The 22964-nt window shown below is 40.7% G+C and overlaps 2 protein-coding genes across 2 annotated transcripts; both read left to right on the top strand.

The window, feature by feature from the left end:
• The first annotated feature begins 7123 nt into the window (after positions 1-7123).
• LOC114688653 (olfactory receptor 5-like) lies at positions 7124-8139 on the top strand. The gene has a single exon (XM_028863200.1). It carries the CDS (start codon positions 7195-7197, stop codon positions 8137-8139), a length of 945 nt encoding a protein of 314 aa, XP_028719033.1. The 5' UTR covers positions 7124-7194.
• A 10584-nt stretch (positions 8140-18723) lies between these two features.
• LOC114688657 (olfactory receptor 5-like) lies at positions 18724-19665 on the top strand. Its single transcript, XM_028863203.1, has one exon. The coding sequence runs from the start codon at positions 18724-18726 to the stop codon at positions 19663-19665; it is 942 nt and encodes a 313-aa protein (XP_028719036.1).
• The last annotated feature ends 3299 nt before the right edge of the window (positions 19666-22964 follow it).

The raw sequence follows: 22964 nt of genomic DNA, 5'->3' as shown, positions 1-22964 counted from the left end.
CACATACAGAATCCCCCCTCTCTCTCATTAATTGGATTCCTGGGTCTCAGACTGGCACCCAACTGTGGATTTTTGCATCTGCTTCCATCAGTAACTGGATGAAGGTTCTATGATGACAGAGTAGTCACTAATCTGGTTACCTGAGTAGACCAGTTCAGGCACCCTCTCTACTATTGCTAGTAGTCTAAGGTGGGGTCATTCTGTGGATTCCTGGGAACTTCCCTAGCACCCTGCTTCTTCCTATTCCTATGATGTCTTCATTTATCATGGTATCTCTTTCCTTGCTCTCCCACTCTTTCCCTGTTCCAGCTCGACTCTCCCATTTCCTTACGCTCTCATTCCCCATTCTTTGCCCTCCATTACCCACTTCCAGTTTGCTCATGTAGATATCATCTATTTCTCCTTCACTGGGCTATCTATGTGTTCCTCTTAGGGTCCTCCTTGTTAGCTAGTTTCTCTGGAGCTATGGGTTGTAGTCTGGTTATCCTTTGCTTTACATCTTATGAGTGAGTATATACCATGTTTGTCCTTATGAGTCTGGATTACCTCACTCAGGATGATATTTTCAAGTTCCATCCATTTGCATGCAAATTCCACGATATCATTGGTTTTTTTTTTTACTGCTGCATAGTACTCCATTGTGTATATGTGCCACATTTTCTTTATCCATTCTACGGGTTCAGGGCCATCTAGGTTGTTTCCAGGTTCTGGCTATTATGAATAATGCTGCCATGAACATAGTTGAGCATGTATGTTTTTGGTATGATTGAGCATTCGTTGGGCATATGCCCAAGAGTGGTATAGCCGGGTCTTGAGGGAGATTAATTCCCAATTTTGTTAGAAACCACAAACTGATTTCCACAGTGGCTATACAAGTTTGCACTCCCACCAACAGTGGAGGAGTGTTCTCCTCATCCTCTCCAACATAAGCTGTCTTCAGTGTTTTTGATCATAGCCATTCTGACAGGTGTATCTCAGAGTCATTTTGATTTGTATTTCCCTGATGACTTAGGATATTGAGCATTTCCTTAAATGTCTTTCAGCCATTTGAGATTCTTCTGTTGAGAATTCTCTGTTTAGCTCTGTAGCCCATTTTTTAATTGGATTGTTTGTTATTTTGATGTCTAGTTTTTTGAATTCTTTACATATTTCGGATATCAACCCTATGACAGATGTGGAGTTGGTGAAGATCTTTTCCCATTCTGTAGTCTGTCACTTTGTCTTGTTGACCATGTCCTTTGCTCAACAAAAGCTTCTCAGTTTTTAAGAGGTTCCATTTATTAATTGTTTCTCTCAGTGTCTGTGCCACTGGTGTTATATTTAGGAAGTGATCTCCTGTGCCAATGCATCCAAGACTACTTCCTACTTTCTCTTCTATCAGGTTCAGAGTAACTGGATTTATGTTGAGGTCTTTGATCCCCTTGGACTTGAGTTTTGTGTATGGTGATAGATATGGATCTATTTGCAATCTTCTACTTGTTGACATCCAGTTATGCCAGCACCATTTGTTGAAGATTCTTTCTTTTTTCCATTGTATACTTTTGACTTCTTTGTCAAAAATCAGGTGTTCATAGATGTGTGGATTAATGCCAGGATCTTCAGTTCAATTCCATTGGTCCACATGTTAGTTTTTATTCCGGTACCAAGCTGTTTTTATTACTATAGCTCTATAGTAGAGCTTGAGGTCAGAGGATCATGATTCCTCCAGAGGTTGCCTTTTTGTACAGGATTCTTTTAGCTATCTTAGGTTTTTTGTTTTTCCATATGAAGTTAAGTATTGTTCTTTCAAGTCTGTGAAGAATTGTGTTTAGATTGTGATGGGGGATTGTATTGAAGCTGTGATCTTTTAGTACAGTTGTGGTGACAGCACCCTTGGTCATCAAATTTTTTTGTTGCTATTTTGTAACTGTAATTTTGCTACTTTAAAAAATTGTAATATAAATATCTGATATGTCTGAGGGTCTTGAGTGACCTCTGTGAAGTGGTTGTTTGTTCCCAGGGGGTCTAGACCCACAGGTTGAGAATCACTGCTCTAGGCAGATCAGCTTGTTAGAGCATGTCTCTAATTAGTCCATACTGCCTATACATGCTTGAGCAGGGAGAAGCCTAGTGCATTTGAACAGTTCCTGAAACTTTTGAGTTGTTTTCTTCCTTGGTACTACCCCCTCCTCTCCATCTCTCTCTCCCCATCTCTCTCTCTCTCTCTCTCTCTCTCTCTCTCTCTCTCTCTCTCTCTGTGTGTATGTGTGTATTTGTGTGTGTACAGGTGCACATGTGTGCATTCACATGCAAGTATCTGTAAAGGCCAGAAGATAACATTAAATCTCCCAGATCTGGAGTTACTAGCAGTTGTGGGATGCATACTGTGGGTACTTGGAGATGAACTTTGATTTTCTGTAAGAATAGTAAACATTCTTAACCTCCAAGTTATCTCTCTAGACACTGAGAGCATTTATTTTATACTTGTACCTATGATCTAATATGTATCTATTCAAGGGAATGTTTCCTGACTTCTGCTGGGTGAAGGCAGCCTTGGAAAGTCTCCTGAACATTTAAATTTGGCACCAATTTTCTCTAGGATAACATGATCATATTGAGGTGGAATTGAAGTGGAGACCACCTTGGAAACTAATTGAGTGAATTGGTATAGGTGTAGGTCAGTCCATAGAGATAGTAAAGGAACCATTAAAACTCCCTAGTAGAAGCAGAGAGTTGGGGTCACAAGACCCATAAGTAGAGTTTCTTCTTGCTCTCTCCCAGCTGCAGGTCAACTTGGGAGATGCTGTAGTATACAGGAAGTAGAAGACTAACTACATCTGAGACTCCATGATGCAGCTTCTATGATGGGCTGGGAGACTTTGTGGTGATGCAGCTCTTTGGGTATAACCCACACTTTTGGGATTAGACACCTGCCCCGTTGTTTAAGTCAATTGAATGAAGTCATTCATTTGTCAGGTTGGATTCTAGTGGAGTCATCACCTTGGTCTGTCATCAGTGTCCTGTCTGTGGTGAATAGACATTCATTCATGTCTCCCTGGGAAAAGTTAATGCAGCCTCTCTTCCTCTCTGCCACCCTCAGTTTCTGGTTCCATTTTCATATTGACCTTTACCAGGTACCTTGGGTACTGGGACAATGTCAGACTTATTCTGATGTTCCTAGCATGGATACCACCATCCATCACACAGAAGACAATGAATATTTGCTTATCAACATGGTGGAAAAACACTCCAGGCTGGGCATGCCTTTGCCCTGTTCCTCAAGCCTAATAGCTTTTCTAATTTAGAAAAAAAAAATCTCTTCCATCTGTTGTTTAATTCCACAGAGATTTATGGCAGTCTCAGAGATCCTCAGACGCGGCTTAAGCTAGCCTCTTTGCATGTCTCCTGCCTGTGAGTACAGAAGCAACTTGGCATTGTCCAGACAAGAAGCTCAGATACACAATGGGTAAAGGGACAAGGAGGATCTAGGACTCTTGGTTCAGAACCAAGGACAGTGCTGGATCCTTCGTCTTCATTGCTGAGAACTACATCTCTGAGTGGACACTCAGACCATTTCAGCACTGATTAGAGACCATGGTAGAGGAACACTTTACTCACGCTTCTCAGGTAAGCAAACTGGACACCTCCCGGTGCTGGGACTGGAGAAGGAAGGGAGAAGATGAGACAGGTGGTAGTTTAGAGTCTCATCCTCTGTGTCAGGTGCCTTGATGAATCTTCTTGTTTTATCTCCATGAGTTCTCCTCTCAGCCCTGCGATGCAGTTATACCTACAGCCCTCACTTTAAGGATGGAGAAACGGAATACTGCCAAGCCTATGCCGAAAAGAAAAATGTTGGCTTTCATACTAGTTTAGGCTCTTGAATTTTAGTTCTGGGTCATATAATTCTGAACCCCAAATTTTTTCCACCATTACAAGATTTCTCTTGAGGATGAGTGAAGCAGAGTCGGTGGGTTGAGACATGATAAGGGCACTTGCATTTTCAGCTAGCTGAGGGGCCCTGATCAAAGCGTGACCACGTCCTTCTGAGTTAGTTGTGGGGTTTCTTGTTGGTTTTTTGTCCATATTTGTCCATAAATTTACTGCCTTTCTTTCTGTTTACTCCCTGATTATTATTTATTACTTTATTATTTGCATGTGCATATATTCAGAAGTACATACGCCACAGCACATGTGTAAAAGTCAGAGGATAACTTAGGGGAGGCCAGTTCTCTCCTTACATCATGCGATTCCCAGGGATAAAACTCATGGTGCCTTTACCTGCTGAGCTTAATTTTTGCATAGTTGCCTTCTATACAGCCCCAGGATCAAGTTTAGAGGCCAGGAGAAAGAGAGCTTCACAGTACTACTTCACACATGTGTAGAATAAAGCAATGATCATTAGCTTCAGAGCCAGGTAGGTCTTGGCTTGGTTCCTGGATTTGCTGCTTATGATCTCAATGTCCTCAGTCAAGCTTCGTCCCCTTTCTGGGCTTGATTTCTTTGTCTGCAAGTATATGGCATAGTGTCTTACTCACAAATGCTTGGCAATCTGTATTCATAAGACATTGTACATTCCATAAGAATGATATTTATATTTGGATGCTTATGGCTTAATCATAGTAGGTAGTATTTATTGTTTACCATGTTTCAGAAAGTTGGCACAGGTGAATCTTACTAGGCCAACACTAGAATAACTCATAATTTGTCCAGGAGGAGATGGAGCCTCTAGGAGAGCATGTAAGTTCTTCTACAATCACTGCTATTAATATCTAATGTAGAAGTTCAGTTCTATTTGACCCTTACTTGATGGTGGAGGTATACATTTTCAATGAAGATAATCATATTTGTTTTCAAAAGGCTATGAAGTATCATATGAGTTAGAGTAAGTTATCCAGGTTTATCCACTAATGAAGAAGAAAATAGAAAGCTCCTGTCTGGGGCCAAGTCTTGCTTATTTCTCTATGCTCACTGTGCTTTCCTGGGGCATCTCAGTGCTGACGCTGGAGGCATGCTTGTAAGATGAAACCACTCTTATCTATTTGGATTATGCACTTCGCAATTCTAAAGCTGCTTTAAAGCTAGAGCACGACTTTGTGGTGTTATCAACGGGACAGTAACTGGAAAAATATCTGTCACAGCGACCCACGGAAAAGAAAAGAAAATTTGATATAAGCATTCAGTGCAGCTGTGAACAAGAACAATTCCTTTAGGAAATTACCACAACTGATGCTCTAATGATCAGGTTAATGTTACCACTGTTTTCAAATCAGCAGGTAGTCAGACACAGAGTCAGAGAGATGAGAATTATGTTGTACCTCAGTGTGTCCGGGGAAATGACCGACATCCTCAGTAGTATTAACAGACACTTAAAAGGGTTTGGTAAAATATTACCAAAATTAATAATAACTTGTTTCCATAAACTTTACTTTTTATTTTCTTGTGCCATCTCCACCACATCTCATGGAAGATGATATAGTTTATTTTTAGTTCTACAGAGGAAAAACTGAAGCTTGAATAAATCCAGCATGTTGAGAATTGACATAGGCACACAAAGAATCATTTTTGACTCAAGAGCCATTCTCCAGCTGTTCCACATTGTGTCTCTTCTAGCTCAGTATCCATCAGAGCTCAGTGTGGTGGCTCACATCAGCACTCTCAGCATGTGGGAGGCTTGCTGTGAGCTAAAGGTGATCCTGGTTTACACAGTGAGTTCTAGGACAGCCTGGACCACAACGTGAGACACTGCCTAAAGTCAATTCCAAAACCAAGCCCAGATAATTCAACAACTAATGTAAATTGAGCCTGAGTCCCAATGATCTTGAATTCATTTACTGTGAAGCTTCTGGAGGGAGAGACTGATGCTTAGAAAGCCACCATTGATCCACCATGCATTATGAAAGGGTATGTACAGCATGAGGGACCTCGGCTGAGTGTGGACTACAGAGGCCTGAGTAAGACTGACATCAATCAATGCAATCTTCCCTCTGGAGGCTTACCAACTAGTTAGAAAGAAAATGACCAATGGAAAAAAGTCAGTGTTTTAGTTTTTTCCCCTTAGGTTTGTTCATTTTATTTTATGTATAGGTATGTTTTTGCCTGTGTGTATCCATGTACCAGTGGAAGTCAGGAAAAGGCATTAGTTAGCTAGTAACTGGAGTTGTGGGTGGTCTGGGCCACCATGGGGGTTCTAAGAACCACACCCAGTTCCTCTACAACAACAGCCTGTGCTTTTAAACACTGAGCCAACTCTCCAGACTCCTCCCAGTCATTTAAACCAGTAGCAATCACTTTTACAAGAAGACTTAAGGAATGGGATAAGGAATAATGACACAGGATTTGATATGAGACTTCTGAGAGAGGCCTCTCTGAGGACAGTGTTTTAAAATGAAAAGCAAGAATGTAAAGTGTTTTCCAGGCAAAAGGAAGAGCATGTGGGAATTTCCTAGGGCTAGGAGTTTGGATCATCTGAGGACATGAAAAGGGAACCAGGGGGTCTCAGTTGATGTGCAGAGGACCTAAACCCAAATCATCTGGGATGAGTGCACCGGGGCTGGAATCCTGATGATAACCCATTATGATGAAGTGGGTGTGGTTCACATGTTGGTAATTCTAGCATTCAGGAGAAGGAGGCAGAATGATCAGGAATTCAAGACCATTGTTAGCTATGTACTGAGCTCAAGACCAGCCTGGGTTACCTGAGACACTGTTTCAAAAAAAAGAAGAAAAAAGAAAAAAAAAAAAAAAAAAAAAAAAAAAAAAAAGAAGAAATTGTATTGTGGAAGTTATCTATTGTAAGAATAATAAGGATGGATGGGCAATTTTAAGGAGAAAGGAGTGATCTTATGTCAAATATGTTTTGGGAAGACACTACTAGATGATACACAGAGACTATTATATGTCAAATTTAGAAGCATAAAAATCCAATCAGAAATGACATCAGGGCTGGCGAAACAGCTCAATGGGAAAAGGTGCTTGTAGCCAAGATCAATGAACTCAGTTTGACCTGAGGAACCTGTATGGTGGACGGAGAGAAACAGCCCCAGCAAAAAAAAAAGAGTCTTATAACCCTCATACTCACACCCCAGACCCTCTGCAAAACACATAAACATAGTGAAAGTTTTTAAAGAAGTGATTTATGGTGTTGTTCTAGGGTGGGATCAGATACAAGGAAGAGAGTTAGAAAAAAAAAACTTTGTAGATGTATTTTGTTTTTAGATGGAGAAGTCTCTTGAATTGGGCAACATGACGAGAGTCCAAGAGTTTGTCCTAATGGGCTTGTCCACAAGGCTGGGGATAAGGGAGGCCCTGTTTGTCGTCTTTCTGACTCTCTACCTGCTGACGCTCCTGGAGAACACACTCATCATCTACCTCATCTGTAGTCACAGTGAGCTCCACAAGCCCATGTACTTCTTCCTGGGCAACCTCAGCTGCCTGGAGATGTGCTATGTGTCAGTCACCATGCCCACCCTACTCATGGGGCTGTGGACAGGACCCTGCCATGTTCCATTCACAGGTTGTATGACCCAACTCTTCTTCTTCATCTCTCTCATCTGCACAGAGTGTACCCTCCTGGCCTCCATGGCTTATGATCGCTATGTGGCCATCTGCCGCCCACTGCACTACCCACTGCTCATGAGGCCACAGGTCTGCCTGGGCTTAGCCTTGTCTTCATGGCTGGGTGGGTTGCTAGTCTCAGTGATCAAAACAGCATGCATTGCAAGTCTGTCCTACTGTGGTCCCAATGTCCTCAACCACTTCTTCTGTGATGTCTCTCCTCTTCTGAATTTGTCCTGCACCCACGTGGCCCTCACAGAGCTGGTCGACTTCATCTCAGCCATCGTCATCCTCTGGGGTTCACTCCTTGTGGCCATGGCCACCTATGTGGCCATTGGGAGGACAGTTCTGGCCATGCCATCAGCTGCTGCCCGCCACAAAGCCTTCTCTACCTGTGCCTCCCACTTGGTAGTGGTGGGCATCTTTTATTCAGCCACTATCTTCATCTATGCTCGCCCTAGCCGCATAGAAGCCATGGACCTCAATAAGGTGCTGTCTGTCATCTACACAGTGGTCACCCCCATGTGCAACCCCATCATCTACTGTCTGAGGAACAGGGAGGTGCAATCAGCTTTCCGTAGAACCATGCACTGGTCCTCAGTTTGACCAGGCACTTAAGACCATGAGGTGAGACATCAATTTACCTACATCCTACTTTTGTGTTAAGATATAATTCATATAACATTACTTCACCTTTTAAACACACACAACTTAGTGTTTGAATATTTTTACAAAGTAGTACAACCATCAACATTGCAATTTAATCATTCCCAGAAAAATACCTATATATACTGGAAGTCATTTCCTGTGGTATCTCTACTCCTTAAAAAAATCACTATCTACCTTCTATGTGCATAGATTTCCCTGTTTTTGATAGTTTGTATACAGGGAGTTATGCAATGTCACCTTTTATAAATGACTCCTTTTACAGTTCATAATGCATTATGTTTCTGAATATTGTAGAAGGGATCATATTGTTTAGCATGGACAGACTATATTTGTTTGTCCATTCATTGACTGATAGCTTGGTTGTTTCCAATATTGAGCTATTGTGAATTGATGTTTGTGTGAACACTTATTCATAACTTTAAAAGCTTCTATTTTTATTTACTGATGTATTTATTTTTTATTTGTGTGTGTGTATGTGTGTATGTGCGTGTAAGAACATGTATGTATGTATGTATGTATGTATGTATGTATGCATGCATGCATGCATGCAGGTCCCTGCAGAGGCCAGAAGCTAGAGGTTGGATCTCTCAGACCTGCAGTTGCAGGTCATTGTGGGCAGTCTGATGAGGTTGCTAGAAACTGAACTCCAGTTCTCTGCAAGATCAGCAAGTGCTCTTACCACTGAACTATCTTTCCAGCCTCATAGTTCATAACTTTTAAGTGGAAGTGCATTTCCTGCTCTCTTATTCTTAACCCAGGTGTAGAATTGCTGGGCTAGTCATATGTTAATGGAATGGCTGATTTTTTGAACAACTGACAAACTATTTGGCAAATGTTTAATACCTTTACTTTTAAAACATACTTTTAAGCTACTTAAGATTCGTATCTTAAAGTTAAGTATACATTTTAAGTCTCTCACACATATATCTTTTGCAGAAATATGTATAAGATGGGCTCCTATGGGGGTGAAGGGTACCAGTGATGAGGGATAGAGACCTATAGGCGTTGTGAAGGAGGACAAAGTGTGTATGAAAATGCCACAATGAAATCATTACTTTAATTTTTGAAAACTGTCGGTAAGAACCCCCCAAATATATGTTCAGGGAGGTGGTGGTATTTATAAAGAAGTAATAGCTGAAACAACGTAAGTGTTCAATGAATTTAAAGGCCCCATTGACCCTCATAGAAAATGTTAAATAGAAAATCATGTCACCATTATATCACTATTATATTCAGCTGGTTTTCACATCGTGACCTCTTTAGATTTTAAAAAAGATAAACGTGCTTATTTATTTCTGGGTGACATACCAAACTGTTCAAATTATCTTGGACAGTAACTACTTGCCAGTATAAAATGCTCAAAACTAGTTGTAAACGCTGACCCAGGTCTTCACTTATGTGAAGACCTCATAAGATAATTAAAAACACTACAGTTAAGAAAATGGAAAATGATGTTGATTGTAACATTGTGTCAAGTGTCTGAAACCAGAATGAATGATAATATTCACCAATAAGGCAATGACTGAATATATGATGCTATCTCCATATAGTGAGATGTGATATAAAAAAGGATTCAATGTAGTTGTGCTTATTCATAAATGTATGTAAAGTTTGTAACCTGAAATTTGAATTTTAAAGTAAAATTATAATTTAGAAATATTTGAGTAAGATGCCTTTAAACAAAAATGAAATACATCTAATGAGCATGTACACAGGGCTTTTTCAGAAACCAAGAAAAATCAAGGACAGTGTGAATTTTTATTTAAAAACTTCAATAATAGAATTCAAGTTAAGAGCAAGCTTTCAGATCTGATTCAATTAACACAGGTGTCAAACTTCTGTAATGAATTGTGCCTTCTGTAAAAAAAAAAAAAATAAAAAACTTCAATAATAATTAAAACATATTAACGAAAACTGATGCAGTTGTCAGGGGATATTTGACAGTATGCATTACATATGTGAGTGTGTATGAATGTTGACTCAGAACATGACTGAAAGAAGCTTTGCAAAGAAAATAATTTAGGATATTTGATGTACCTGTAAACATCTTAAACGTTTTGTGTTTTAAGAGAGATTTATTTATTTATTCAGTGTGTGTGTGTGTGTGTGTGTGTGTGTGTGTGTGTGTGTGTGTACATGCACACATGTGCAGGTGCTCTCAGAGACTAGAAGATGGCATCAGGGCATCAGATTCACGTGGAGCTGGAGTTATGAGTGGTTGTGAGTTCCCTGATGTGGGTGTTGGGACCCGAACTCAGGTCCTCTGCAAGAAGAGGCCATGCTTTTATCTACTGCGCCATTTCTCCAGCTCCATTTTGTGCTTTTAATGGAGAACTATTGGGGGAAAATTCAATTATAGATGTCCAATGATATAAACTATCACATCCACACAAATGGTGTGATAAATACAGAGCCCAAGTACCTAGCTATAGTTACTCATAAGTATGTCACAAACTATGATGGTTACCTGTTGTAATGCTGAAAGTTAGGTTACAAAACCATGTCTGGAGCTAGAAAGATGGCCCAGTGGTTAAGATCACAGGCTGCTCTTGCAGAGGACATGTGGGTTCCCAGCACCCACACAGTGGCTGACTACCATCTGTAACTCCAGTTTCAGGAGACCCGACACCTCTTCTGGCATCTGCAGTCACTAGGCACACATGCAGCATACATACACACTGTGCAGGCACAACACTCATACATAGAAATAAAAATAAATAAATATGAAAAATATACCCAGCTTCATGCAATATGCCTATGTTTCAGTTTTTGAAAATACATTTGGAGGCTGAGGATATTACTCGGTTAGTTGAGCATGTGCCTGAAATGCACAAAGTCTGGGTTTGAGCCCAGGCTCTAAATAAATGGGGTGTAGGCTGAGTGCCTGTAATCCCAGAGCCTGAGAGGTGGAGGCAGAAGGATCTGGAGTTTAAGGTCATCTTTGACTACACAGTGAATTCAGAGGTATCCAAGGCTACATAAGACTGACTCAAACAAATTTAAAAATGCAATTTCTATGTAAGAACTAGAATAGGTTTTAGAAATTATTGCCTTAAATTTTTAATAATGATTATCTTCATGTAGGAGGCATTGCTTCTCACATTACTGTCTGCTGTCAACTTACTCTGCTAAGCATGTATTTTTATAATAAAAATATTTTATCATATTTCACAATGCTCAGCTAGTAGTGTTGGGAGATGTTTTAATTTTTTTTGAGTCAGTGGAACTTCTGCCTCTTTTTTCTTGTCTTGTAACAAACACTCATGTTCATGTGATACCCCTGAGAAGCCAAGTTCATATATACATCCTACAAATAGTTCCAGGTCTCCATATTCTCACCCTCTGCACATGGCATGTCACTCACCATTTATTACAAGATTTCATAAATGCCTTTTGTAGGTTCAGTGTCCTTCATTATCTTGGGAGCAGCTGGAGAGCAGTGATTGGATTTCACATGCCTGTTTGATGCCAACATCTGATACAAGTCCTTGGTCCTGTTAGGAGTTACAAACTATCTGGGAACTGATTTGGAACCAATGCTGCCTTTGGGTCACCCTCACAAGCCCCAGTACAACCTGATGAAAAGTTTCACTTGAATTTTTGCTCCAAACCCACAGAGACTAAGAGCCCTCCAAGGCCCAGCTCTTGGATTTAAGTTGGCCCTTCTGCTTGCAGCTGGCTGGAAGAACAGAACTCTCTTAAAAACACAAAAATATTGAAATGTGGAGAGCCTACTTGAGAACTCATTGCCCAGAACTAAAGATAACTTTTCCAAACAGTTGGCTTTGAATTCATTGTCCAACCACTTAAGTCACTGACATCTTCATTTATGTCCAGGAGAGAAACTGGATGTTATTAAAAAGGAAGAAAGAAGACTCACTTTGCCTTAATAGAGAGGTAAGAAGGAACAATCATGTGATTTCAAGAAGAACAAAAAGGTTTTCTCTCCTATAGAATGTCTATTGATGCTAGGAACAGCCTGGATGATACACAACTTCATTGGAATGACTCTCCATGGCAACCATAAGAATTCAAGGCCATCTAATATCAGAAAAGTACATTGAAGAGTAGATTAGCTGGATAGAGGTTGGGAGACTAAAGGGAAGAACTGGGAAGATGTGAATATGTTCAAAATACATATTATATTTAAAAGCAGTTGTTTACACCTACCTTAACACTGTTTGCAATGAATACATACAACAATAAGATATTTTAAAATAAAAATGGGTATCATTTTTTTATCCTGCAGATGATTATGTGAGGTTTTTTTTTTTTGAGACAGGGTTTTTCTGTGTAGCTTTGAAGCCTGTCCTAGAACTGCTCTGTAGACTAGGCTGTCCTTGAATTAACAGAGATCTGCCTGCTTCTGCTTCTCAAGTGCTGGGATTAAAGGCGTATGTCACCACCCAAAGTGATTATGTGACTTTATAAGGCATAAGAATATGCAGACAGATAGATTAGAACCAGCTTAATGTCATTTACAAACTCTGTTCTTAAGTTGGCAGTGCATTTCAAGCTGAGGTTCATAAAGTCAACTTATTGGGTCAATGATAATATTGAATAATATTGTGTCAATAATAACATTAAAATGACACAGAATAGAACATCGTCAGTCATGTCTGTCATAAGTGAAGACACTGTCAAACCTAGTTATGTAAAGGTGAGTGTTATTAAACTTTTACAAAGGTGTCCTTGGTGTTATGTATATGTGCCATTGTGCCATATTCATGATGGAAAATGCTTTCTTTTTGTTATTCATATAAAATTACTTATGGAGCGACATTATAGCTTGCCATGTCTAAGTTATGCAATACCTGGCACACAGGCAGAAGGTAAAAGCTATGATGCAGTGTCCTTGTGTAACAGATAATTCAAAAGAATGTACTGTTAGATCTGGATATGGTGCCTCATGCCTGTAATCCCAGAAATCGGGAGATAGAGTCAGAGCTCAAGGTTATCTTTCACTATATAATGATTTTGAAGCCATAATGGACTATATTAGGTCAACTCTCACCATCCATATATGTTTTAAAACATTTTTGACTCATCCCAGATAATCCAGTACCTTTTAAAATGCTGTCATCATTCTTGAGAAAACCAGTCAGAATCATGGGCATCTTATGTTGTCAGAGAGGAAGGTAATATAAAGAAGCCTTCAGGAGAAGTTATATCAGCTGCAGGGTGTATAAAATGGAAAGGATGGAAGAGAAATGACCACAGGATAAGTAGACCAGAGAAGGAAATCATTCCACTGAGGAGGGAAAGTTTGTAGTGGAAGATTAGCAGGAACTAGTTTCGGTACCGCGGACAGCTCCACGAACCAGAGATGGCCACAGGGCGCAGTCCAGGAAAGCAGACACGGTTTCAGCACCGGGGACAGCTCCAGGGTTGTTCAACTCCTGTTTCAGGTACAGGACGTCTCTGCTGGTGACACTGGTTAGGTGTCAAAGGAATCCATGCTGACCAGTACACAGGCTGGTGCCCTGAAAAACACTGTTAGCATCATCTTTGAGTCTTAAACAGGCTTGTCTGGAATAAGTATTGAGCTTCTGTATTTATAGAAAATATTTTTTAATTAAAATTATTTTAATTTGTGTGTGTGTACATATATTTATGGAAGGTAGATGATAAGTTATGAATCAGTTATTTTTTGTGTTATTGGGTCATTAGGGTGGGTGATGAGTTTCTTTACTCACTAAGCCATCTTGCTGGCTTAATATTTTTCAATATTTTATCATCATCATCATCATCATCATTATTTATTGTGTGTTTTTGTGTATAATGTGTCATAGGCATGCAGGTATACATACACATGCCTCAGCATGCATGTTGACATTAAAGGACAGCTTTCAAAAGTCAGTTCTTTCCTTGCATAGAGGATTCCGGAAATGGAACTCAAATCAATCTTCCCAGCCTCTAACATTTTTTGCAGTTTTGTTTTATATAAGTGATCAATACCAGTTGTATGCTTAGGCATCTTTCCTTTTGCTCAGGAGTACACTTCTGAGATTGGCCATGGAGGATGCTAGACTCATTTACTTACAAAGTAGCACTCCATTATATAAACAAGGCTTGATTTATGTATCATTTTTTGGATGTTTGCAAATGGTACCCAAACGTGCTATGCATGCAGCAGCCAGGCTCTAAAATTTGTTAGATAGTGGTTACTGCTTCGTTTTCAGAGTCAACACTCACCTAGGCCCCCACCAAAGTGTGTGAAAAGCATAAGGTGAAGTTTAATGTGTCCAAGAGTTCATCTTCACGACAGCTCTCTGGCTATAAAAACTGGTATTTCATTTCAGCTTCAATTTCTGTTTCCTTGTTTCCTAATAAGACGAGAAATTTTCCTAGTTTTAAGTTATTAGTTATTTTTAGTAAAAGTATACTTTTAGGACAATGATCTCAACCTGTGGGTCATGACTCCTTTGGGGTGTCACATATCAGATACCCTGGACAGCAGATATTTACATTATGATTCATAACAGTAGCAAAATTACAGTTATGAAGTAGCAATGGAATAATTTTATGTTTGGGGGTCACCACAACACAAGGGACAGTATTAAAGGGTCCCAGCATTAGGAAGTTTGAGAACCACTAATCTAGGACTTTAATCTATTTTTTTTTGATTGGTGAAAAATCTGCTCTCCACGCCAATCAACCAGTGTCTTAGTATATTCATTCTATGGAGAAGTCCCTTGTCAGTAACATGCACTTGGGGTGTTTTCCTACCTTGTGACTTTTTTCTCTCTGGTGATCAGAACTTCACTGGATCTTCCAAATTTTAAATTTTATGAGGCAGAAGTTTTATTTTTTTTAAATGTCACTCTCTTATTGAAAATCGATTATTTGCTCACAAAATATATCATGATGAGGGTTCCCCCTCCCTCTACTTTCCCAGTTCCTCCCCACATCCTCCCCCATCTAGATCAACTCCTTTTCTGTCTCTCACTAGAAAAGAGAGATAATATTAAAATATAACAAAATAAAATATAAGGAGATAAAAATGTCACAGCGAAGGCAGACAGGACAATCTAACAGAAGGAAAAGAGCCCAAGAGAAGTCACAAGAATCAGAGACCCACTCGTTCACACACTTAGGAATCCCCTTGAATCACTAAACTGGAAGCAATAATACATCCGCAGAAGACTTGGTGCAGACCCATGCAGGTCCCACGCTTGCTGCCTCGGTCTCTGTGAGCTCATATGATCATTGATGAGACAGACATTTTAAACGCTTTTCCTTTGTTATTGTTTTATGTACACCAAAGGTCATAAAGACATGCTTCTGCACTGTTCTCTGAAATTCTAGAGATATTTTTTGCATAAATAAATTAAAATTTGACAATTTCATACAGATATACAATGGTTTCAACAGTTTCACCCCAGATGCTCTCTCTTATCAGCCTCACACTCTGACTACCCATTTCTTCTTTCCAACTAGACCTTTCCTACTCATCGGGTCATCCTTCTTGTGCGGTTCTTGTATAGGTAGCCACAGCTGCATTGTGTTCAGGATTTCATTATCCTGCTGCAGACAGGATTTTATAGGACCCCTCCCCATCCTCCAGGCCCAACAATCTCTCGCTATCTATCTATCTATCTATCTATCTATCTATCTATCTATCTATCTATCCATCCATCTATTGTGATGGTATGTATGTGCGACTTCTCTGGCCAGAGTAGCTTCTTCTTTGCAGTTGGTACCAGTTAATACAGAAACTTGTAACTGGCTCAAATGCTGAGGATACATGCCTGTTCAGTGCTCAACCCTGAATGGGACATCCTCATTGGATTTATAGTTTCATCTGATGAAAAATAGTGAACGTGAAGTGTGTGTGTGTGTGTGTGTGTGTGTGTGTGTGTGTGTGTGTGTATGATGTAAGCTTTTTCTTTATTTTTGTTTTGGTGTGGATAACTAATTATCCAGACACAGAGTTTTCTGATCCATGTGGAGGGCTTTCCCAACATTTCAACATTCAGGTGATTTTTTTTCTTCCTTATTATTCAAGAATTAAATGTTACTATCCTGCCCAGTGAATTGTTCTTTGACTCTTAAAATAGTTCTCTCCAGGCCTGGACAACTATAGGCATCCTAGGCTCCCACTACTTCTTTAGCATCTGTCCTCTGAAATTCTTTCAGTGTGTGTGTGTGTGTGTGTGTGTGTGTGTGTGTGTGTGTGTGTGCATGTAGAAGCCAAAGGTTGACATTTGGTGAGTTCTTAAGTCTCTTTCTATTGTAGTTTTGGAGACAGGGTCTTTCACTGGCCTATGGGTTACAAGTTTGGCTAAGCTCTATGGCCAGTCAACTCCGGGGTCCCAAGCAGCTCCTCCCCAAAGCCAGCACAGGAGTCACAGTTGTGCGACTACTCCAGAGTGCCTACTACCTCATTTTTACATTTGACCTTTTATTTGAGTTTTTTAAACTCTCTTTACCTAGAATACAAAAATTTCAAAAGGTTGCAAATACATCTTTTTTCACTGTTTATTTCAGCTACCTGGTACAGACCATACACTAGATATTTGCTGCTGAATGGGCTGAAACACTGCCCTGTCCATGCTTAACACTGTTTCTCATAGTGTTAGTGGCACAGAACAGGACCTGTCACAATTCCTTTGAACAAGTTACTTACTATTCATGAGCTCCAGTACAGTTAAATACATACATGATTGGATCAATGCCTATGCATGATGTTTATTTAGAATACTCTGTAGACTCTAAATTATGCTTAATATGCATAGATTCTTTCCTTTAAAAAGGCTGCTGGGGGTGGAAGAGATAGCTCAGTGGGTAAAAGGTTTTGCTAAGCTGGCATGAGGACCTGGGATTGGATATGCAGCATTCACATAAACAGCCTGGTATGGCTGCAGGTGCCTGTAACCCCAGCATGGAAAGGCAGAGACAGGTGTGTCCTGAGAGCTCACTGGCCAGCCAGCCTACCAGAAACTGTAAGCTTACAGTTCACTGAGAAGCTCTCTCTTAAGGCAAAAAGGTGGAGAGGAAGATACCCGATGTTCTACTCTGGCCTCTGCATGTACACTTATGGGTGCATATGCACACCCATGTGCATGCAAAACACACATATATGCACATACACATGCATGCACAAACACATTGATACACACCTACCCATGCACATACACAGATGCACACATACATATGAACAGATAAACAGAAACACACACACACACACACACACACACACACACACACACACACACAACTATTGTCATTCTGGAAGGATTTCCTTTACCCAAGCTTTATGAGTCTTAGTTGCTGTATTGTACTAATAGAGGTGAGGAGCTGGAAAGATGGCTTCAAGCTTACGGAGCTCTGGTTGCTTTTGCAGCAGGCACAGGTTCCATTGTCAGCAGCTGCATGGCGACACACAACCGTCCCTCGCTCCAGTTCCAGGTGCCTTATACTGACCTCTGCGGGCACCAGGCTGCACATGATGTGCATGCGTATGTGCAGGCTGAGCACTCATACATATAAAATAACTAAATCTAAATGCTCTCTTCTGCACAAACTGTCATTCACCTAGGTGGCCCTCACAGAGCTGGTCAACATCATTCTTGCCTTTGCCGTCTTCTGTGGTCATGTAGTCACGGAGGAAGACTGTCATGGAAAGATTATTATAGTGCTACCTTTTTCTACTAGTGACACATTTCCTTATAGATGAGCCCAGTTAAGAGAGATATGCCCACAAAAGACTGTTGTAAGTCTTCTTTTATTTAAAATAGTGCACACAACCTCTGAGGTCATGAAGGGTTTCCTAAGAAAGAAATCTGAGCCAGAAGCAATCACTTGAGGTCATCAAGTGTAAGAAAATAACCATCATTCCTTATTTGATAAAATGCATTCTCACCTATTGTAATACATGAAGGGGCTGGGTTGTGGCTCAGTAGTACAGCACTTATCTAAGGAGGGCAAGGCCCTGGGTTCAATTCTCAGCAGTACAAAGAAAACAAACACCTATAGAAACTAAATATTCATGATGGCTGAGGGCTTCATGAGGATGAATTTCATTCTGTTTAATTCTCTTTAGATTTTATTATTCTATATTATGTGTATGACTGTTTTGCTTTCATGTATGACTGTGAGCCACATGTGTGCCTGGAGCCCTCAGAGGTCAGCAGGTATTGGATCATCTGGAACTGGAGCTACACACGAATGTGAGCTGCCATGTGGGTGCTGGGAACCAAACCCAGGTCCTCTGCAAGAGCAGCCAGTGCTCTCAACTGCAGAGCCATCTCACCAGCCCCTAGCCTCTGTTTTACCCCTACAGTAATGGAGGATCATAAAGGTTGGATGTCTTGCTTAACATTTTGGACTCAGTAAATTCCTGTGTGTGTCAATTTTCCATTTCTGGTTTTGCAGTTTTCCAGTTTCTCCTTATTGCTCCACCTGCCCCAGATCAACCCCTTGCCAAGTTGATTTAGCTCTGAGAAGGTTTAACCATAGATGCCTTTACACTTCAGAACAGACCAGGGTCTTTATAAACCTGTTTCTTTCTTCACTTAGATGGAGAGATCCCTGCAAATGGCCAACAGGTCCACTCACCAGGATTTTATCCTGCTGGGTTTGTCTGCCAGGAAAGACATCAGGGATGGTCTGTTTGTTATTTTTCTGGTCCTCTATCTGCTGATCCTCTTAGAGAATATGCTAGTTATCTACCTCATCTGCAGCCACCATGAGTTACTCCACAAGCCCATGTACTTCTTCCTGGGCAACCTCAGCTGCCTGGAGATGTGCTATGTGTCAGTCACCATGCCCAGCCTGCTCATGAGCCTGAGGTCCAGCCCTTGCCATGTGTCCTTCACATCCTGCATGGCTCAATTGTTTTTATTCATTTCTTTCATTGGTACCAAGTGCACCCTCCTGGCCTCCATGGCCTATGACCGCTATGTGGCCATCTGCCGCCCACTGCACTACCCACTGCTCATGAGGCCCCAAGTATGCCGGGGATTGGCTTTGTCCTCTTGGGTGGGTGGACTGTTGGTCTCTGTGATCAAGACCACATGCATTGCAAGTCTGTCCTACTGTGGCCCCAATGTCCTCAATCACTTCTTCTGTGATGTCTCTCCTCTGCTCAACCTGTCCTGCACCCACATGGCCCTCACAGAGCTGGCCGACTTCATCTCAGCCATCGTCATCTTCTGTGGGTCATTGCTAGTTGCTCTGGCCTCTTATGTGGCCATCAGCAGAGTGCTGATCCGGATGCCTTCAGCTGCTGCGAGCCACAAAGCCTTCTCCACCTGTGCCTCCCACCTCCTCGTGATGGGGATTTTCTACTCTGTGGTCCTCTTTGTGTATTCCAGACCCAGACACATCAAATCCACAGACCTCAACAAGGTGCTGTCAGTCATCTACACAGTGGCCACGCCCATGTGTAGCCCAATCCTCTACTGCTTGAGGAATAGGGAGGTCCATGCAGTGCTGAAGAAAACCCTCCATCTGTGCTGAGATTCTTGAGAGAGGTGATGTCCTCCCTCTCCTGGTTTGAAAAAAAATCATGGCCAAATGTACATGAAGAAATTTCAAAGGCAGAAAGAAACATGGCAGAAGTTTCTGGGATACTGTGTAGAGACTTTGTATAATCAACATGAAAAATAGGAATATTATAGGGACTGATAAGATGGCTCAGTGACTAGACAATTGCTCTCAAGCCTGATGACCTGAGTCCCTGGGCCTCACATTGTAGAAGGAGCGAACTGACACCCATAGGTGGTCCTCTGATCTTCACAAGTGCATGGTGAATGCATATACTCCAATTCACGACAGACAAAATGAAAAATTCTTGCAATTAAAAGGGTTACTATTGCTGTGGTGAAATACCATGATCAAAGCTACTTGGGGAGGAAAGGGTTTATTAGGCTTATATTTCCTCATCACTGTTCATCATTAAAGGAAATCAGGACAAGAACTCAAATAGAGCAGGATCTTGGAGGCAGGAACTTATTCAGAGGCCTTGGAAGGGTGCTGCTTACTGTCTTGCTCCTCATGGCTTGCTCAGCCTGTTTTCTTATAGAACCCAGGACCACCAGCCCAGGGATGGCACTGCCTACAATGGCCTGAGCCCTCACCCATCAATCACTAATTAAGAAAATTCCCTATAGGTTTGCCTACAGCATGATCTTATGGAGGCATTTTCTCAATCAAGGTTCCTTTTTTAGATGACTATAGCTTGTGTCAGGTTGACATAAAACTAGCCAGCACACAAAGGAAAGAAAGAAAGAGGGAAAGAAGGAAGGAAGGAAGGAGGGAAGGAAGGAAGGAAGGAAGGAAGGAAGGAAGGAAGGAAGGAAGGAAGGAAGGAAAGAAGGAGGGAATGAAGGAAGGTAGGGAGGGAGGGAGGGTGGAAGGAAGGAAATATTCCCAAATAAAGACCAAATGAAAATAGTTGTGAACAGAAATATTGACAAAGAAACATAACTGCTCAGTAAATACAAGGAAGGTGGGCATCCTGTCTGTTAAATACACACTTGAGAGAAGATTATCATTTATTCTTTGTATCCTAATACGAGTATGCTACATATATCTGTATGTACAATAGTGAACAAAATATATGTACAAGAATGGTTATTGCAAATTGTGACATTTAGAATAAATATCATGTAAATAAATATTTGAAATGATTGGAAATAAAGATCCACTTGAAGGTTATTTACATTTATAGCTTACATATTGTGAAAAGATGTGTATCAGCCAAAGATTAACCTGGATCTGTGGTGACTTGACATGGGGGAGACAACCCGGTAGGTGATTAAGTTGAGAATAACAGAGAAATGTCATGATTGTGTCAACCCTACAAGACAATAATGACAATGACAGTGACGGTGGAAATTATTTGCACTAGTATGCATTTAGAAAGGTGTCTGAAGGGATGTGCAGTGTGGTTGACAACTGCTAGAAGTGTTTGTTAATGAGCACGACCTTGAGAAACTCATATTTTCTATTTTATGTGCTTACTATTTTGCAGTAAGTTGGTATTAGCTTTATCATCAAATTAAGTAAATTATTAAAAAGAGGAAGTGAGCTAGATGCAGTGGCTCGTGCCTTTGCTCTCAACACTCTGGAGGCCGTTCTCTGTGAGTTCAAGGTCAGCCTGGTCTATACAGCAAATTCCAGGCTAGCCAGAGCCTCACGGTGAGATGTTCTCTGAAGGAAAGAGGAAATAAAAATACAAGAATGACCTTTTGTGGAATGACTTGCTCATCATACTAGGAGATTTTGGAAATTTTTATTTTAAACAGTAGTTTATGTTAACAGTCACTCAAGAGAAATGAGTGTGCTCTAACTATGTTCATGAGAATATTAGTTGGAGATAACTGAGGAAAAATGAAATAAGCTTCTTATCCTCATTGGCTCTTAAGTTGACTTAAAATTCACCAATTTTCAATGGTCATTTTTGCTATAGACAGTATGATTCAGGTTCTCATGCTTGCAGGGTGAGTACCATATCAACTGAATCATCTCCCCTGCCCCATAACTGACATTTTTTTTCACAGAACGTGAATAACTATTTGAATGACATAGTATTCCACTATGACACAATAGTCCATTGTGTGAGTATTCTGTATACAGTTGAGCTTCCTGTTTGTTTCTTAGTGTACTGAGACAGAACTTCATGTAGTCCAGGGTGGCCTCAAACTCACTATGTAGCTAAGGATGACCTTGAACTCCTGATCCTCCTGCCTCCACCTCTGAATTTAATGTTTTGAAAAAGATGTTTTCAATAATAGCATAGAATCTTACAAATTTTTTTCATAGCTGAGTGGCTGCCTGCATCCTTTATTTTCTGGATAAAACTTGCTTACATTGACATCATCACAGAATCCATAGAGTTTCTAATTTTTCATGCATATAATCAAACGTTCCTCAGAAGGTATTCTGACAATTTGGTTAAAATCTTTAATTGCTACTAAAATTTGTTTTGAAAATGTTTTCATTCACCTTTCAAGTTTGAGTCTGTATATCCTCAAAATGTCCTCTGCCAACACTGGCTGACATCCATGGGTATCTCTTTATATTTTTAAAAATAGTAACCGAGTGAATATTATTTGTTGTTTCAAGTAAATCATTTCCCCCTGAGTTCTTCCAAAGCAAAAACTCCATTTAAAATACTACTCTAGGGGCTAGAGTGATGTCTCAACAGTTAAAAGCATGTACTACTCTTGCAGAGGACCTAATTTCAAGTTCCAGCTACCCATCAGGTGGCTTACAACCACCTATAACTCCAGCTCTAGAGATCCAGTACCCTCTCCTTGGCCTTGCAGGCATGCATACACATGCATCACACAATACATACATACACATACATACAAGAAAATCTTAAATAGACCTATTAAAACATACAAAACCACCACCAACAAAAACCTGTTCACCATAACAGATAGAAAGGATGTTCGAGCTGGAGATCATGAGGAGAGCTGGAAAATGCTGTCCTCTGGATGGGACAAGGCCATTGCTCTCATGAGCACCCAGAAGCTATGGTTAGCAGCACAAGATATATCCAGTCAATATTACAGTATGGATGTGGGTGGGGCTCGCGAGGCTACTCTCCTAGCCATGGAGCTATTGGCAACTGGTGCCTGTTATAGAAAAGTAAGCCATTTTTCTTCTAGGGGTGTGGACACTGGCAGGTTGCTAATGCTCATTTAGGTGGCCGTAGTCAGGCTCAGAGGATTAAGGAAGAGCACATAAAGGTGGAAGGACACAAGGAATTTGAGGGGGTGGGACTGGTCAATAAGATCAAGATACAC

Source organism: Peromyscus leucopus, chromosome 1 (genome assembly GCF_004664715.2).
Source record: "Peromyscus leucopus breed LL Stock chromosome 1, UCI_PerLeu_2.1, whole genome shotgun sequence".
NCBI classification, from domain to species: Eukaryota; Metazoa; Chordata; class Mammalia; order Rodentia; family Cricetidae; genus Peromyscus; species Peromyscus leucopus.
This window is presented reverse-complemented; position numbering and strand designations above follow the sequence as displayed.

Coding starts and splice junctions, on each gene's coding strand:
- LOC114688653 (XM_028863200.1), top strand. CDS start 7,195: ATGGAGAAGTCTCTTGAATTGGGCAACATGACGAGAGTCCAAGAGTTT.
- LOC114688657 (XM_028863203.1), top strand. CDS start 18,724: ATGGAGAGATCCCTGCAAATGGCCAACAGGTCCACTCACCAGGATTTT.